Source organism: Esox lucius, chromosome 5, assembly GCF_011004845.1.
Source record: "Esox lucius isolate fEsoLuc1 chromosome 5, fEsoLuc1.pri, whole genome shotgun sequence".
NCBI classification, from domain to species: domain Eukaryota; kingdom Metazoa; phylum Chordata; class Actinopteri; order Esociformes; family Esocidae; genus Esox; species Esox lucius.
Genome location: NC_047573.1, coordinates 13,370,363 through 13,389,543, shown reverse-complemented (window position 1 = coordinate 13,389,543; position 19,181 = coordinate 13,370,363). Strand labels below are relative to the sequence as shown.

General features: G+C 41.7%; 1 protein-coding gene across 3 annotated transcripts; it reads left to right on the top strand.

Moving 5' to 3' along the window:
* The first annotated feature begins 1,183 nt into the window (after positions 1-1,183).
* Positions 1,184-18,636, top strand: LOC105006102. 3 transcript variants are annotated; one of them, XM_010864452.3, is made up of 12 exons: positions 1,184-1,277; positions 3,956-4,001; positions 8,494-8,696; positions 9,807-9,888; positions 10,970-11,254; positions 11,921-12,141; positions 12,444-12,479; positions 12,907-12,987; positions 14,278-14,391; positions 14,590-14,634; positions 14,775-14,894; positions 15,028-18,636. In XM_010864452.3, exons 2-12 carry the CDS (start codon positions 3,959-3,961, stop codon positions 15,148-15,150), a joined length of 1,353 nt encoding a protein of 450 aa, XP_010862754.2. In that variant the 5' UTR covers positions 1,184-1,277; positions 3,956-3,958; the 3' UTR covers positions 15,151-18,636. The 3 variants fall into 3 exon arrangements, with proteins under 3 accessions (XP_010862754.2, XP_010862763.2, XP_019901788.2); XM_020046229.2 differs by lacking the exon at positions 1,184-1,277 and adding an exon at positions 2,014-2,316; XM_010864461.4 differs by lacking the exon at positions 14,590-14,634.
* Positions 18,637-19,181: the final 545 nt, after the last annotated feature.

Sequence of the window (19,181 nt, the reverse complement as noted above, 5' to 3'; positions counted from 1 at the left end):
TGTTGTATGGCTAATACCCGATTAAGAAGAACAGCTCTAAATAACTCCCATCCCCAGTCACACACAACTCTTGTTCAGGTCCCTCTATCCCTCTAGCCGTGCGCACCATTTTCCTCACCCCTCTCATCACCGAGCAAGAGGTCAACAGAATGTTTAGAACGCAGGACAGAAGAGAAGCTGCATGGCCTGGACAGAAGCTCTGAACACACTTAGGAACGGTGCTCATGAGGTCTAACCTGTTATTACAGACATAACAAGTCTGTCACAAGCACAATCCAATGTCCATACCTGTTTGTTCAAATCCTGCATCACTGATCCAGTCCTGGGAAAAAGAAAACTGGCCTGCCTAATTACAAACCTGTAACATTCGTGAGATTGACGACTCTGAATCATTCAAATCTCTAGGGACCAGGTTCCTCCCGATCATATTCCATAACCTTAGGTGGGAGGACAACATTACCACGATGAAATAAATATCTCCCAGTCAATCCTGACCCAGATCTACAATTCCATCGTACAGTCCTCACCTCCTCATCACTAGTTTTTGGGTCTGCATCTGCCTTAAGTAAACTGCAATTCTTCGTATGGTCTGCAGAAAGGGTCATCTTAATTGCGGTGCTACAAGACTCCAGGGCAAGGAAGCGTGCCAGAAATATCCCTGCTTACTTCTCCAGCATTCCACAGTTCCAAACATTTCTACACAGGAAGGCAAAGGGCATTTGGGCAGTAATGTTGAATACTGTCCAAAATACCCAGCTATCTGAGCAGTCCCACAAAAACTAAATGACTATTCTTACCATGTGTGTATGTGTTTGTCTATATATGTAAGTGTATAATTTGTATGTTCTTTCCCATATGTTCATTACTGTAAGTATATGTTTACATAATTATTGTTGTGTGTTAAACATAACATTCTGTTGACAAGATTTTCCATTTGACAAGTTCATGGGATGGGACTTAACATTGGTCAGAAACACTGTTTTACCGGACATTTTGCCACTGAACGTGTAAACGCTTGACGCTCTCCTGTCAAATCAATAGACAACGGGCGATTGAAAAAGGGCTATGTTGAAAAGCTCAAAACAGATGGGGGCGACAGCCAATGGGCTGATCTACAAATCATCTCTCGCCATAAATAACTGATCATTATTATTTGTAGATCAGTCAGTCTATCACAATTTACCCATGATGCATTGTGGTCTGATCTTACCAAACACAGCCAATCTTTTATGAAGAGAAAAACAGGGAAGTAATCTTTTGGATTATTTTATATCCTGGTATGTATAATTATTCTGCATGCCCAATAAGAATGTGTGGGTGATGGCCATGCGCATGAACACTAATTTTTCTATTATAGCTGCCGGCTGTCTCCATGCTGCAGCCAGTCGTTTTATTTGGCCTGCTTTCTTTCTGCAAATAATAAACTCTCAGGCAGATTGCGTGATTTGTTGTTTTGCTTTTGTCATTGATCTTTTGTATTTCCTTTGAATGTTTTTGTTAATTTGATCGTCTGTGCCTTGCGTGCGATGTGTAACAATTTAATCATAATAGCCCTTACCCCTCTAACATACAGTTTTTTCTTTAAAGAAATATGGTCATATAGGCGTATAAATAAATCCGGTGGGTGCGTTTAATCATTGTTGTTGTTTTTTTTTGTTCATCCCGAAAATATTTTCGTCCTCCTGCAAAAGAAAGGCGCGGCACCCTCCCTGATCATGAGCGATGTGATGTGGCTCCATGTGAATCCGGTTTCTGCATTGACTCCAATTAGGGTACTCTGTACTCGGTAGCCCGTTCTATGGACCCGATATGTGGTTATCTATGATTTAGGCACGATGAGAGCTTTCAGATAATACGGTATAACTAGATTTACATTTAATAATTTGTATACATTATACATTGCATGGGCGCCGTTTAGCCCAGCCGAGGAATTTAATGCAAACATAAATTGTATTTTTCTTTATAATTAATGATTTCAGTATACATTTTAGATATTACATGTCTCGGCTTGTCTGAAGGAAAGTGTCAGAGATAGCATTCAGGTTGCTTTCCACACTGTTGCGGCCGCCGCACTTCAGGCCGAAAGGGAGAGAATGCATCTTTAATAAAGATACTGTCAAGGGTGAAGACGCATATTCTTGGAAACAAGTACAAAAACTGTATTAGAGTTGTAATATTAGAACATTATGTAAATGTTAATATCATTTGTGTAATTGCGGTTGAAATTATACCCTTCCGGAGAAGAATATTAAATGATCTACGCTATTTTGGAGAATAAGGGAAGAAGTTGGTTGTTATTATAAAAATTACTCGCAGGTAACAATCTATAGCATTCTCTTAAAATTGTGACTCCTAGAATGTGTCCAGAGATTTGGTCAATTGTGTCAGTTTTTTGTGATTTGTTCTAAGAAAAGTATTTTATGTGCAGGGTCATCTATACCATTAACATGCGCTCTTTAGATGTAGTGCAATTTCAGCATTCAGTTTTCAAATAACCATTGTCACAGCCATAAACTGTCAACTCCATCACCTGATAGATTTTATTGTATGTTTTTATGTTATAAAGCAACTGTATTCTACATTGTTGACCACTTGACATGGCCTCATAATGCCAAGAACCAACAGTGCAGTTGGAATATTTGTACCATTGGAATTATGAAGGGGATTTTTTTTGTAACATCAACTCTATAAGAGTTCTGAAATAATGATTTTGTTTGTTTTTATTGCACCTGAAAGTTCAAAATGTTCAAAAGGTTTATTTGTCATTTGCAATAACAAGTTATGGCAATGAAATGCTTGGTTTCCCTACTCCCGACAGTGCAGTTAAAAGTTAAAAAGTAACAGTAATTATAATATATAAATAAGAAGATAACACAAACTATCAATAATAACACTATACAAAAAACATGCATCAATAATAATAACTATACAACTGTACAACTGTGGTGCAATGTAAAAGTGACAGGTGTGCATGATATGATTGGCAGATGAGCATGAAATAAAGTGACAGGTGTGCAAGGGACTATGGATGGAAGGGAGGAGGGGTTCTTGAATTGAGCAGCCTTACGGCCTGATGAAAGAAGCTGTCCTGTAGTCTGTTAGTTTTGGATTGAATACTCCTGTACCTTCTGCATGACGGCAGCTTGGTAAACAGTCCATGGCATGGGTGGCTGGGATCTGTAATGATCCGTTTGCTCCTCCTCCTACACTTCTCTGTGTAGAGATCCTGCAGGGATATTCCAATATGTTGTCCACGTGGTCAGTGGTTTTTCAAATCCATCACTGTAATGGTTTTACCCTATAAGATCAATGTTTTTATCAATAGATTTGGAGGACATTTTTTTACAACTGAAAACATTCACAACATATCAATTTATATGTATTTATACCATATCTGTATACATACTTGCTGTAGTAGATCTAGTGTTTGCTTTATAAATGTTGTATGTTTTGCATGGAATCTAAAAAGACATTCTACTCGTAGGAACAGTAGTGAAACAGGTAGCAAAATTAGCCTTTGTTATTGTTTTGTAAATAAGCAGAGGGTCTTATTGAAATTGACTCAAAGAAACAATTAGGGTTCATTGTCTTGCTCACTTAACCAACACAGGGATTCGATCTGGCAACCTTTCAGTTTCTGGTTAGGTGCTCCAAATGTTAGGCTATCTATACAGTCTATTTGCTATGGTGCATAAAGTGAAATATAAAAAAGTGTATATAACATGTATTACAGTATTCTGTTACATGGTCAATGCATTAAATACATTAATATCAAAAAATAAAATTTCTTATAGTGCCTAATGAAGTTGAAACAAACAATTAAGAAAAATGTTTGTGAAAACACTGTGAAGTATTCATACTTTAATGTACACTAATTCTTAAAATTTTCTGGCTTTGCCAGAAATGATGAAAAACAAATACACAATCTTTCCCTTAAATCTCTTCTCCCTTCCAGATTATGTGGAGAACGTGGATACTGCTGGGCACTGCTCTCAGCGTTGGTGAGTTATTTGAAATACTACATCTGGTACTGTCAGTCTTCATGTCCGGTAGCACTATTTTGGTTTTTGAATGAAATCTATGAGATCAGTAAAGAAAGACAGAGCTTAGGTCAGTGAAGTCAAAATTGGTGAAGAAAAAAAACCATTGTGTAATTCAGTACAAGTGAGATCAATCACATTCTATTTATTTGATTGAACAGTGCAGAAGATAACATCCCACTATTTTAGTTTTTATCCTAGTCATGAGGGAGATCAAGTTTCAGGTGTTTCTTTGAAAGCCTACTACTTTGTATAATATCGTAGCTGACATTCTTTCTGAAGATATCTTTGAATCACAAGTCAGAGTAGATATTTAACTGTCTGAAATTTGTGTTCATACAAAATCTGAAGGACATTTTACTGTCTTTGTGTTATTTTTTCAAACCGCAGTCTTTCACCGATGCTTAACATAATCTAAGATGAAATGTATTAATCTTCTCACAAAGTTAATGTGAACGAGGTTAGCAAATTATTGGTATCCATTAGTAACAACAAACCACCTGGTACAACAACCTGGATGGTAAGTTATTGAGGTTGATTGCAGACATTTTATTCCCACGCCTATTTGCCTCATCTGTAGTGGAGCTTTTGATATCATTAATCATAACCTATTGCTGAAAAGACTGGTGTGATTCACATCCTCTGCGATGTCATGGTTTCATTGTTGTCTAATATAACCCAAAGGATCTTCTTAATGGAAACACATCCAATCTACCCTGTTTATCATGAGCTGAACTCAAACATCTAAGACTTTCTCTATGTACACAAAAGGCAGATTTCTCTCAAATATTGTTGACAAATCTGTCTAAATCTGTGCTAGTGAGCACTTCTCCTTTGCCGAGATAATCCATCCACCTCACAGGTGTGGCATATCAAGATGCTGATTAGACAGCATGCTTATTGCACAGGTGTGCCTTAGGCTGGCCACAATAAAAGGCCACTCTAAAATGTGCAGTTTCACTGGATTGGGGGGGTCCATGGGGGTCTGAAAACCAGTCAGTATCTGGTGTGACCACCATCTTAAATATAGCCTTTGTTTCTATGTACGTGATAACTCAACATTGTATGTCACTTAGCATAACCTAAACTCAGAGTGCTCCAGTCGTGTCTGGATTGGGTAGCTACCATAAGCTAGTTGTAAATGTAGATATAAAAAACAAAATGCATTGTATTTGGGACAAGAAACAGTTCAAAACGGTGGTAATTGGGAAAGGGAGGAGAACTTGCTGGGTATTATATCTAAATAACAAGCTAAAATTGTCAATACTGATGGAATAAATGTCTGTTAAGATGGGAAGTGGAATATTTGTGGTCAGGAGGTGCTCTGCTTTCTCTCAGTCCTTCTTGAGTTCCACAGGCTCTTGTTTAGTCTCACCTAGACTGCTCCCCTGTTGCATGGTCTAGTCTGGCAACTAAACGGCATAGATAAATTAATTTGGTCCAGAACAGAGCAGTGCATATACCACTTAGACAGAGAGGGTGAATGTAATGATGTGGATTTCATTTCCTCTGGCTCAGAGAGCAGGAGAGACTGAGTGGATCATGATTGGAACATGATTTTGGGGTGTCTCATACCCCTTTATTCTTACAAAATCAAGGGGTATGTAATTTCAACATTGTATACCTTGATTGTTGTCATCATGTATTGCCCAATTTCTGTATCCTGATCAAAGTTATTTCCTATCCTGGTAATGAATTATCATAAGCAACTGTAAGAATTGAATGTGTGCTAACCTAGCCTACACTGAATGAAATGATCAAGGGTGAAATCTTGAGTATACTGTAATTGATATTCTGTTACCAGTAAATGTTCTCCTGTATTTCAAGAGATAGTTGAGAAGTAGACCAAGAGTTTAGACCTGGGGTGAGATTAATTGAATAAATGTAAATTTGGGAGTGCTGGTTTCTTTGTTTCATTGTTGGAGAAAACAAAGGAAGATGGCATTAGAATTTGGTGCCAGTTCTCCTGAGTTTTCACACCTTTTGTGACAACGAAATAAACCTTTTGGCCAAGAGTATATAAAGCCCCCTGTAACAATAAGACTTGGAGCAACCCATCCTGCAGTAGTTTATCTTCTGATTCTTACGTGCTGTTGACTTACTCCTGTGCAACCAGAATAAATCGACATAACCAACTGGTATCTGGGTTTGAAGACTTTTGATTGTAAATCGTATTACAGAGAGGGAATCGTTGAGTTTCAATATTGTCTTTGTTAGGGCAAAGACAACATTCCTCTCAAAAATCTTTAAAGTTTTTGTTTCCCAACAACTGAATGCCTTCCTAAAGACAAATAACATTTATGAAATACTCCAGTCCGGTTTCAGATCCCATCATAGTACTGAGACTGCACTCGTGAAGGTAACAAATGACCTTCTAATGGCCTCAGACAAAGGTTCCGCATCCGTCCTGTTGCTTCTTGACCTTAGTGCTGCTAAGGTGCTCTTAGTGCTCTTCTCTTAGAGAGACTGGAAACCCATATTGGGCTACGTGGACATGTTCTAGCCTGGTTTAAATCTTATTTATCTGAAAGATATCAGTTTGTTAATGTGGATGGCATATCCTCATTATCCTAAGTCAAAGGTATGCTTTGGTGTTCCTCAAGGCTCGGTTCTGGGCCCATTATTGTTCTCACTATATATGCTCCCTCTGGGTGATGTAATCCGAAATCACAACGTAAACTTTCATTGTTATGCTGATGACACACAGTTATATATTTCAATGAAGCATGGGGAACCCTCTAAATTAGCTACTTTGGAAGCATGCATTTCAGATATTAGGAAGTGGATGACAGAGAATTTCTTGCTCTTAAACTCAAAGAAAACAGAAATGCTCGTTTTAGGACCCAAAAACAAATAGCGCTGTTTGCAGATCTCACTGTGAACCTCGACGGCTGCATGGTCGTATCCCAAAAAACTGTAAAAAACCTTTGCATTACCTTTGACCCTGACCTCTCCTTTGAAGAACATATAAAATATGTCTCAAGAGTTGCTTATTTTCATCTTCGAAACATTGCAAAAATTAGAAACGTTCTATCAAAAACAGATGCAGAAAAATTTATCCATGCTTTCGTTACTTCTAGACTAGATTACTGCAATGCTCTTCTCTCTGGTTATCCAGACAAATTAATAAATAAACTTCAATTAGTGCTGCACACGGCTGCAGGAATCCTAAAATTTGAACACATTACTCCCATCCTAGCGTCCTTACACTGGCTGCCTGTTAGGGTTAGGGCTGATTTTAAGGTTTTACTCTTAACCTATAAATCAATACATGGACTTGCTCCCACTTACCTTTCTGAAATGATCCAGCCATACATACCTACACGTAACCTACGATCGCAAGATGCAGGCCTTTTAATTGTACCTAGAATTTCTAAACAAACAGCTGGCGGCAGGGCCTTTTCTCATAGAGCTCCACTACTGTGGAATGATCTGCCAATTAAGGTTAGAAATGCTAACTCAGTGCATACTTTCAAGTGTCTACTAAAAACTAATCTCTACAGCACAGTTTATAATTAGGTGTAGCCTGGCCCGGGGGCATGAAGATGACCAGTAGGCTTGATACTGTCCACCCTTGCTGTCTTGCCAGGTGGGCTCTCGTCGCCACTGGGATGCCCTCCCTCCAATGCCTTTCGGGGGAAGAGTCACTAGCTTGTTAATGACTCTCTGTTGCGCATTTGTGCAATTGGGCTGTACACTGCTGGCAATACTCGGCCCTCATTCAGGGGGGTTGCGGTTGGTGGGTGTCCCTTTGGTTGATGCCTGGCAATGTGGGTGGATTGATTTCCTGCCTGTTGGGCCCTGTCCGGGGCCTCCCCCGGGTAGGGCCACAGTGTCGCCGGACCCCCCCGTCTCAGTTCCAAGGTGTTACGCTGCTATATTATTGTGCTGGGGAATATGAGGAATGCACTTATATCTTTTCTCAGTTTCCTCCACTTTTCTCTCTCCTCCAGGAGATGAGGTCCTGGTCCACACCTGCGGATTACCTGGTTTGGGGGGCCCATTGCTGTCCCTGTCCTTGTCCACCTGGTCATACTTCTGACCTAGTCTAAAATCAAATAGCCTCTGGATTTAGCCCAGAGAAATGTATTAATTATTCCAATTGGACTCTTAATATCTCACCCGGCACAGCCAGAAGAGTACTGGTCACCCCTCTGAGCCTGGGACCTCTCTAGGTCTCTTCCTAAAATTCAGCCTTCTTAGGGAGTTTTTCCTATCCACTGAAATTCAACACTACTGTTGTTTGCTCCTTGGGGTTTAAGGCCGGGTGTCTCTGTAAAGCACTTTGTGACAAAAGGGCTTTATAAAATAAAAAATATTGATTGATTGATTGATTAGGGTTGTACAAAAATACTCTCCAAATTGTTTTCCTTTCCTTGTAGTTCTCTATTCCCACCCATCCCATCCTCTCTCTCTCTCTCTCTCTTTCTCTCTCTCTCTCTCTCTCTCTCAGAGAGCTACTTGGTGCACGATGTACATGAGCGTCTGTCACATGGGCGGCAGCTGAAGATCTACCTCCCAAAGAGCTCTTGGAAGCTGGAGTTCAAGCCTGCTGAAGAGCCCACAAAGACCTTCCTGTACTGGAACCAAGGTGCCCTGACAACAAGAGGACGGGTTTCTGGGACAGGAACTGACAGGCGCTGGTATCTGGACAAGGTGACTAGCTCTTTAATCGTCCAATTAAAATATCTCCTCAAAGACAATGAAGTGTATTGTTTAATATGTCATCAGAAATTCTATTGGGGTGTTGGGGGCATGGTATATGAAAAGACACATAAAAACACCCATTCCACTGTGGAATCTGAGCATTAGCAATTACAATATGAATGTGCGTTTCATTGAAAGTGAATGTGCCTACATAATGAGAACAACAGAAAACTCTCTGTTTAGATTATCTCTCTGTAGGTTGCGCTCTGATAACCACAGGAATGTTTACATTGACCATTTGGCATGGAGGTTACTGTCTTGGAAACCTGATCTTTGCTAGGTAGAAACCCCCATTGATGTATATATCAGCTTGTTACCAACATTACAGTGAGACGATAATGGAACGTTCACCGAATGACATCTGTTCTGCAATTTTCCATTAAACTTGAGCGAACTTGTCCCTCGATTTCATACGGGTTCTACATTATTTGACCACTATATGTAACCGCCGATTTCTAACACCACCAATAAGACTACCATGTTATCCACTGTGGCTCTCAAAAGTATTCAGTCCCCTTGGACTTTTCCTCATTTTATTGTGAAAACCGGTGGCGTCGTTAGGCCTGGGCATCTGGGGCTACAGCTCTTTTATTAATAGCCCCGGATCTCAAATTGACCAAAATAATAATGATAAAAAAAAATAGCCCCTGATCTATGCATCTATAATTCCGATCACGCGTTATGACAATGTATATGTGTAGGCCGCTAGCGTGTACATCAAAATGAACGTCTAGCATGTACATTTAAAACTACATTTCTTCTGTCTGGGGGGGGGGGGGGCAAAAGCCCAGAATGTATAGTAATCCTAGCAACACCTCTGGTGACAACATTAGATAAAAATTTAGTTGTGCCACTGATCAACACAAAAAAGGTCACTATGTCAGATCCGTTTTGAACACAATAAATGGTGGTGAATACGTTTGAGAGCCCCTCTATCTATACACAACTGTTCATCCAATCATTAAGCCTGTCTCTATGTCTCCCTCTCATTTCATTATACTGTGAAGTAATTGCAAATGCAATTGATTTGACTGTCCCTGTTAAACGTTTGGTCTGAAGGTTACATATGAAGACCAGGGGACTTACGTCCAGAGAGACCACTGGAACAAGGAGCTCTCCTCTCTCAAGGTGGCCGTGACCAGTGAGTGAAGGAGGGGGGATAAGGTCGGGGTGGGAGGCTTTTGCATTTCATTGAATTCATGTATTTTGTGGCTGTTACTTGGTGTAAAGAATCTTCTTACTTTTTGTTCTTTTGTCCTCCTCTTATGGCGCTTTTCCACTGCATGGTACCAGCTCAACTCGGCTCGCCTTTTTTGCTTTTCCACTGTTTTACAAGCCAAAATTTGGGATAGTAAAACACGGAAGACTTCTGATTGGACAAGAGTGACCCAAGGCGTGTCCAGTGTCAGAGAATGGTTAAGACGAGACCAGCGCCTCTTTGTGCGTCTGTGCCAGGAATCCTTGCATTGAAATGGGTTAATTTCAGTGCAGAGGACCAGACTCATGATTTAAGCAATGGTATTTTCCCAAAACTCCTCTAGGACCTACGCACTGGTGTTGAAATCAACTCGTTATCCCCGTGAGACCCACAAGACGCGCAGTTTTTGTAACCTACAAAAAGACCTCGTCTTTTTCCTGCTCTGGGTTTTTCTAAAGGCTAACTGGCATATATTGCATTGGTCAAAGTAGAAATGTCAAGCCGAACAAAAGCAGCCTACCAAGCTTGCTATTTTTTGCAGTCTGCAATGTATTAAGACCGAAGTTACTGCTCACGCGTGCTTCCTCCCTACTACCAGTATAAACACTGCCTTGTGTAGCCTACAGTAGGCTACTCTTGAGTCAGGTGGCGTGGTATTATAGCTGGCAATATAGCGGGTAGAGTCGAGCCGGTACCATGCAGTGGAAAAGCGCCATTACTTTCCATCGACTCCCTCACCCAAACCCCACTCCCTGAATTCTCCCGAAAATATAATTCTTTAGATATATACTTTATATAATCAATCAATCAAATGTAACCAGTACGAAAACCCACTGAGACCAACACTGAGGAAACATTTGTACTCCTGATCAGAATCATGCCTCAGAGTTTTAAACTCATTGATGAAAACAAATAGATCTAGACTGTATGCTTTATTCAGTTTGTGTTTCCAACTGTTCCCTTACCGTTTCCTGTCACACCCTCTCACATCCTTTCTCAATCTGTCCTTCTCCCCCTCCCCCAGCCAGGCATGACTACTTGAAGTGCATAGCAGGCGAGGACCTCTATATCTCATTGGAAGGCATCGACCTAGCCGACGCCCAGCTTTACTTCTCAGGCGCTGACGCCAACATCACTCTTGTGCGTGATGGAGCAGTGGTCACCCAGAATCACCCAGAATACTGGGACCGGGTCAAGACCTACTCCACTAAAATCACCATTGAAAACGTCAACACGACAGACGTGGGCTACTATACACTGAGGGACAGGAGAGACCGGATGGTCTCTATCATTAGGATGGAACTCACAGGTGTGTGTGTGTGTGTGTGTGTGTGTGTGTGAGGGATTGCACTTCACTCCAAACCTTGGTCTAAGTAGATGCCTGTCACGCTAACAAAGAGGCAAATCACTGCACAATACAACAGTGGTGTAAGCATCTCAGAACATTATCTCAGAACAATATCTCAGAACAATATCTCAGAACAACTCATCGGCCCTTGTAATATGTGGGGCCACTGCAACAGAATGACCCACCATGTTCCTCTGGTATCAGCTCAAACCAAGGAAAAGTAGTGGGCGCACGATCACGGTACCTTTGAGAAGTAGCTGAACAACGCCTGGCACGCCTAATCCGGTTCTGTTTACATCGCCTGTTCAGTCCCTGAGCCTCAACCTAAAAGGGCGTGAGACAGGCTGTTCGCATCATGAATATACCACTGTCAGTATGGTCCAACACCATCTGGAATGTCTCTAACACCTTGTTAAATCCATGCCGAAGAATTCAGTCTGTTCTGAAGGCAAGAGGCTCTATCCCAGTACCAGATGGGTTTACTAAAACAACAACTGACTGTATAACCTCCACTCTGTCTCATCTTTGCTCTTTCACTGTACACCTCCTCCCCTTCGCCTCACCTCCTCCTCCACCCTGTCCTCCTCCTCCCCCACATGTCCCCTCCTCGTCCCCCTCTCCCTTCAGACCGCCATGAGGATGAACACGCCAATCACTCCTATATCACGTACCTGACCCTCATCCTCGTGGGGATCCCCACCGCTATCTGCTGCTGTTGCCGGGAGAAGATCTTCAAGAAGAAAGCCCCCCACACCGCTGCCATCCTCCAGGGGACCCCAGAGATGCAGCATCCTCCTCCCGACTACAACGTGCCTGGAGGAGGCGTGTCCCCTGGACCTGGTGGTCCGGTAAGGCAACGCCGGATTGGGTGGATTTAGCGCCCTATTCCATATGTAGTGCACAAGGTTCAAAGGTAGCGGGGGCGGGGTTAGTATATAGACAACAGGGTGGCAGGCAGAACACAACCCTTGTAGAAGTGGGCCTTTAGGCTCCCTTTGAAATGTCTGCCCCCTCTGTTTGCGGATGGTCGGTAATGACATGCTCTTGAGTGACCTGAAAATAAAGCCACGTGCTAGTTCCCCAGATGGTCGTCTGCGTTTCCTCGGTTTGTCCATTATAACATAGCGTGTTTTTGCTGTGATTATTGCAGGTGTTTTATCATGGCCCAGGTCCAGACCATAACATGGTACGTGATGCCTTTTTTTTTATCATCAGCTAACTACACTGTGGAATGCTTGTGCATGCCTTGTGTGTTGTTTGACATTGGAAGTGATTCTGCAGTGTCTCTCTGATCTGAATGAGTTTTGAATAATCCTTTTGTATGTGTATCTTTAAAAAAAATTATCTTATGTAGCTACATTTATCTTACGTATGTAGCTACATTATGTGTATACAAGTAAAACATATTAGTATGGAAGTGTTTCTAGCCAGTCTAGGGCTCTTCAGACTTGGCTAGTATTACATGGGCCCATCTAGCCTGCCAGGCCATAACATGCACTTTTCCAAATATTGCTTGGCGCCGATTTTGGCCCCGAAATCCCTGAACAAAATAATATGACTATACTGAGTCCCTGGGTCTGACTGTAGGAACTGTGGTGCTTCTCCATTTCCAGGGAGGTTACCCCCAGGTCCACCCGTATCCCGATCCAGGGATGGCTGGCCAGCCTCAGTGGACCGGACCACATTTTCAACCAGTGAGTTCATCTATTTACATCTTTTCTGTCTCCATCGGTTCTGTTGTGCAACGGCAGGTAGTGTGTGGCGATTAGCGAGCAAGCAGCTAGCAAGTGGAGGGTTGGCAGATCCAATTTGACCTGGGCACATGGGCTTTCCCGTCTGGTCTCAGAGGAATCCGTAACATATTTTACATAAATCTTATGTTATCTTACATTAGGAAAGAGACTGGTCACTAGGGGCAGCTGTAAGAGCATTTACAGTTAAATTGAGTGGATGGGTGGAATCCCATCCTGACCCAAATCCAGTTTTTGCCAGCTCGAATCCATGGAGAGGCAGAAAGAAATGTCCAACCATGAATCAAACCTTAAACCTAACTTTAACCCCAGTACTGTGATACCAACATTAACCCTAAGCTTAAATGTATTTTCTAAAATAGGAAACCTTTTTGTAACATTTGTAACATAAAGATATACAGATCCGGAAAAAATGAAGGGACCCCTGCACCTTTTTCTTTTCTTTTCAAAAAATTCGGAAAGGAAGTTTTTGAGTGAGAGAACAGAAGCGTTAAAATGAAGAGACCACTGCAAATTGAATGCTTCTGTTCCTCACGCAAAACCTTCCTTTTCAACTATTCTGGAAAGTGCAGTGGTCTCTCCATTTCTTCAGGAGCTGTATTTTTTGCAAATTCGTAATTTAGTGTACATTTCGGTTGCACCATGTAATGTAGCCTTACTATGTTAGCAGATGAAACAAATTTGCTTTAACAGATTTACATACAGTAATTTATATATTCTGATACCAGGTTGGGCACCTTCTAGTATTAACAATCTGTCATGACTAAGGGCCTATTTAGACTACAAAAACTATTGTGACAAGGATTTCAATGAATTAACCTTTACATGATATGGAAATGACATTTTGGAATGACACATGCAGTGAGGAAATTCAACATAAAAAATATCACTTCCACTTTCTCTACAATGGGAAAACCTCCTTTGACCTTCAACCTCACCACTGACCTGTCTAAAATTCTCACCTGTCTAAAATTCACCCGAGCCACACGTTTGTATTTAGACTTCAGTAACCCCAGGGAGCATCTATTGGGAAAGTGCCCCACGCTACTTCGGAAGGTGATGGGCGACAATTCACATTTTTCACTTTAGAATAGGCTATATACTATGCAGATCTGGCAACATTTTCCGTTTATCTAAACAAAACCCAATCTAATAGATGGATGCTCTGATTGGCATGTCAACAAGACAGGCCTCTGTGTTTGACGGTGAGGTTTTGCTGTGCTTTTGTTCCAGGGTTTCAACCAAGGCTATCCTCCACAGGACCCCATGTTCCCCCAAGCCCAACCCCCTCAGTGGAATGGTCCACCACCCACCCAGCCTCAGTACAACCCTGGTGTTCCTCCCATGGTAGCTCTGTCTGTCTATTGTTTGATTCTTCATTTTATTGATAACGGCTTCTGTTTCTGTTTCTCAGTTCTGCTTTACTCTTTACGCAATGCCAGTCTACTTTGCTGTATTTAGCCCCTGATATTTAGTTCTGTTGTGTAAAAAGTGAACTTCTCTTTTTTTAATGGGACTCTGGCTTTTTTCTGACCCCTATAACAGTGGAGCGGGCCACCCAACCAGTGTCAGTATCCGGTGGCTCCAATGGTGCGTCTCAACTGTACTTAACCAAAGTCCAGTCTTTGTGTGTGTGTGGTTCATGTTTGTCTGCATGTGTGCACACCTGCGTTGGTGTCTGTGTGGACAGTCTATGTATTTGTGTGACACATGTTGTGTGTGTGTGTCAGGGGTATGCTCCGGTGATGTACAGTGCCCCCCCTCCCAGTGAGCCGGTAAAGGAGGAGATAAAGATGGACAAAATGTCTCCTGCTGATCCTCTCCTGGCCCACTCACTACAGCCCCCCCAGGTCAGTCTGTTTGTCTGTGTCTCTTGCCGTAACACACAATCTCTCACAAGCTATCTTAAAGATATGTTTTTTTAATGACCACTCTCATGCCTTTTCACAACACACCCTTTTCATTGCCCCCCCCCCCCCCCAGGCATCATCACCCTCTGTTCCCATGCCCACCTCTGACATTCTGCACTCCTCGGATACAGCCTACCAGTTCAACATTGACACAGGAAAGAACGCAACCACCACTAACACCGCCAACTTCCTGTAGAACACCACCCAATCAGGAGCGACCTTATCAAAGTTATGAAAGCTTGGTCCCGATACAGTTTGTTGGCATCTCCATTCCTCGTCTCCTGATATTAATTTGAGGTACACTGGGGCTGTTTGCCGTTCTAATTAGAAAAGAGTCAGCCAATGGTGGTTAAGGCATTTACCAGCAAAAATAATATTATTCTCAGATGCCATAAATTTATTTTAATGTTTAATGACTATGTCACAAGCTGTGTTTTTAATTAACACCTACCCCTTAAATATACTAACAATTAAAGTACAAACCATACATTCTTTTAAATAGTGAATGAATGCAGAAAACGAGAGTAGGCACATTTCTTGTGTTGGGCTAGCGTTGAAAATGGGTTGTTTTAAATGTGTCTTCCAATGTGACTTCTTTATTTTTTACAGTAAATATCTATGAAAAACTCCAAACATCCAACCATCATCCAAATAAAACAATAGTTATCCAGCCAGGTCATCTAAACTTATGTATCTAACTGCTGTTTACTGAAAGGAAATGAGTTACATCACACTATGGGTTTGTCCTCAAACCAAATCTATCCACCAATACAGTCATGCTTTGAACAAGCCCAATAGAAAACCTGCCACAGTCCACCCTTTGAACAATGTCCAATACATTGCCACCCCTCAAATAGATTGGGTGCATACCTTGCTAAGTAGCACTCGCTCTTTGCTGTTATATGCCATGGAGAATCCAGTGCAGGGGGTACTGCATAGAATGGAACCAGATTTGCAACGCCCACACGTTGAAGTGAATTTAGAGCCTTAAGCCACAACGGTCAACGATAGGTCCGCAGTGCATAGGTTCCGGTTCAGTTCAGACGACAATGTACATTTTCCAGCGGTGCCTAAAGAGCTACGTCGGCCCTGCCAACCATCTTCCATATCTGGGAGAATACTCAACTTCCACGACAGAGGCACGCACTGAGTATTATAGATCAGCATCCAGCCTGAGACAGCCTGAGATGTGTCGACTTTGGCAACTGCGGAACCACGCTTAACCATGTGGAGCAGGCCGAGATGCATCTGTCGTGGTCACTTTGACATGGTTCTGCCGATGGGAGGTGCCTGCGGTAATGCTCCCGATTATTGTGAAGAACCCCAGGTCATCTTCCAAACACAGACCCTGCCTGCTCAGAGCAATGAAGAGCAAAGGATACAAGGAAGTAATATTTTCAGTAAAAAATATGCAGTTTAAGCCCAAACCCATAGTGTGTCATTAGGAAATCACATCATAACCAGTCATCATTCAATCAGCTGTTGCTAGGAAATCATCCTTTCAGGATAGCTAAAAAAAAGCTTTCTGCCTGTCCAATGGTTTCGTCCAGTTGTAAACATGAACATTACAAATTAATTTATGTTTAGACGTGTAGTTGTTTGCATGGTGGTCCTTTTTAGTACTATATATGTACGTTCTCTCATTTCAACAGGGTAAGCAGAGTAAAAGAACTGTTTGGTAGCAATAAGAAATATTTGTGAAATGGGTACTGTTTTATCAGGATGGTACATATCAGAAACCTCCCAAACACGGGGCAGGAGAGGAGAGGACAGCTCATGATAATGGCCGGAATAGAGTGAATGGAAGGCTATCAAACAGAAGGAAATTGTGTTTGATCCTGCTCCATTTAGTTACTCACTGTTATTTTTTAGAGATTGTTGTCCAAAATAAAAGTCCCGGCCTGTGTGGAGCCCCATGGGGACCCTATTCCCTACATCACTCAGCTCCGGACCTGGAGGGCCAAAACTCCTGTTGTTATTTGTGCATGGTCCAGATCCCTGGGTAAGTGGAGATTTCACACAAGGAGCAATGGAAAAGTATATAACTGATAAGGAGCACCCACAAAAAACGGTAGTGTTTGGGCCCTCCAGGACCAATGGTGAATAGCCCTGCCCTGCACACTGATGCCCTTCTGACGAGACTAGCTCACAGTGTGTGGAACATGGCTGCCAGCTGGGACTCAGTCTTTATCTGGGTTGAATTTAAGGTTCATTTGGCTAATTTGATATCATGTAATTTATTATATTTATTTTGTCATTTAAAAATGAAGGACTCCTTGATGTTGAACAGACAGTGCCTTCATCATCTTTAAAGTTCCCCCTAGGTGCTGAACGTGGGTCAGTATAGCATTTTCCCCACTAAAGGTTAGTATTAGGAAAGGGAGAAGTGAGTCCTGGGTCTGTTTCTTAGCGGACACCTCACTCAGGAGCCTCTAGTAAGGAGGTGGGGAAGTGGGGGGGGGGTCATTTTCCAGTCCAGTCACCTGACAAGGAAAAACTAATCTTCCCAATGAATTATACATTATATTCAGGGTCAGGAGCATCTCCTGGACCAGGAAAATCTCCTGGTCCTAGTTTATCGATTTATTGAGGTTACCGTTCTTACGTTACAGAATATCTAATTATATTTCAACTGTTAAAATGTGACACGTCCAAGGAACCAAAGTTGGCATTCTACCTCTCATTCCTTCATCAACACATACTGTACAGGCTCTGTTCCAGTACTCGCCCTGGCATACCATCTAGAATTAAGCGTGGGCTGTCTGTGAAGAAGCACTACTGCAGTTGACCAGGCCCCATAACACACTATAGAGAGTAGGGGCAACGCTTTATTATGCTGGTGTGGATGATGAAACAGAGCACGTATATGTGTAGAGGAATTATATGTGTGTATTGGGCATTCATTCATTGCTGCGTCATGGCTATTGATACTACTACTTGTTGTTGTTACTACTTGTTACTACTACCCAGGTTTACTAAGGTTAGTCAACAACCACTGTAACTGTTTTGTCTGTTACCGATACCCCTATGAACTGTAACCCAACCTGCTACTCCTTGGACGTATTCATTAGTGGAGATCATAGCAGAACATTTGGCTACAGAAACTGTTGAAAAACAGTAGAATTGTTTGTTGAAACAATTTGCTATGGTGTGTAGTAATGAATACAACTGAAGCTATGATACCTTTTTTTTTAATTACCTAATACTTTATTAATACTGTGTGAGCTTTTTCGGCAACTGATTTTCTCATTTTGAAATAGACTCATGAGAATTGATTGCTGTAGGCAGTATGACAGATGAAATTAGATTTTCCATGAAATACTAGGTTCCACTTTCTTTTGAGAGTCCCATTTTCCATCTGTAGATGTTCAATTGATAATAATAATACTATCAACAAACTCTGTTGATAAGCAAGTGCTCACTAGGCTTAGGTTTAGGGTAAGATTTGGGTAAGGGTTAAGATAAGGTTAGTCTTTGTAGATGATTAGTTAAAATCTTACTGGGAGTCAGTAGAAAATCTGCAGTCCCTCTACAGAAAGTCTTGAAACTCTCCAAATAAAGTGTTACCCCATATTATTATAGAGTGCCATGTCCCTTTTCTGATTTTGTCTATTTTTGCATATTTTTGTCACTTGTTTTCTTTAACAAAAAAATCCAATAAAGGAAACCTGAATGAACACAACACAAGATTTGTGTACTTCTTTTTTTTAATTAATTGAACACTGCAATTCTTCCAGGACCCTATGCACCAAAGTTTTTTTTAAATGACTGGGGTCCCATTATCTCCAGCCGCAGCCAACAACACAGAATGTGTTAGGCTGAGAGTCGTATCACTGATGTTCAGTATGCCACTAATGAACATGTTATAATTCAGGGAATCCTTGTCAGCTGGTTGTTTGACCCTCAGTCCCATATTAATTCCCGGTCCTCAACTACAATACACCTGATCTCAAGGCTCATATGCAGCTTCCTGCTGGAGACTTGGGTTTGTCGTGGAAATCTCTAGATGGGAATGGCACAGAGACTGTAAATTATTTGCAAAAGTAAAGCTTTATTCAAGATTTGCAAACCTGGAGCAGTTAACAACACACTCGGCAGAGTCCGGTCATGAGGCCTCTGTTGAAGGATGAGCTCAGGCCTATATACATTCAGTACAGCCCACTGTGTCGCCCTCCCATGCATGTTGTGGCAAACGTCTGCAACAACATAAGATATCTACAGCCCTTG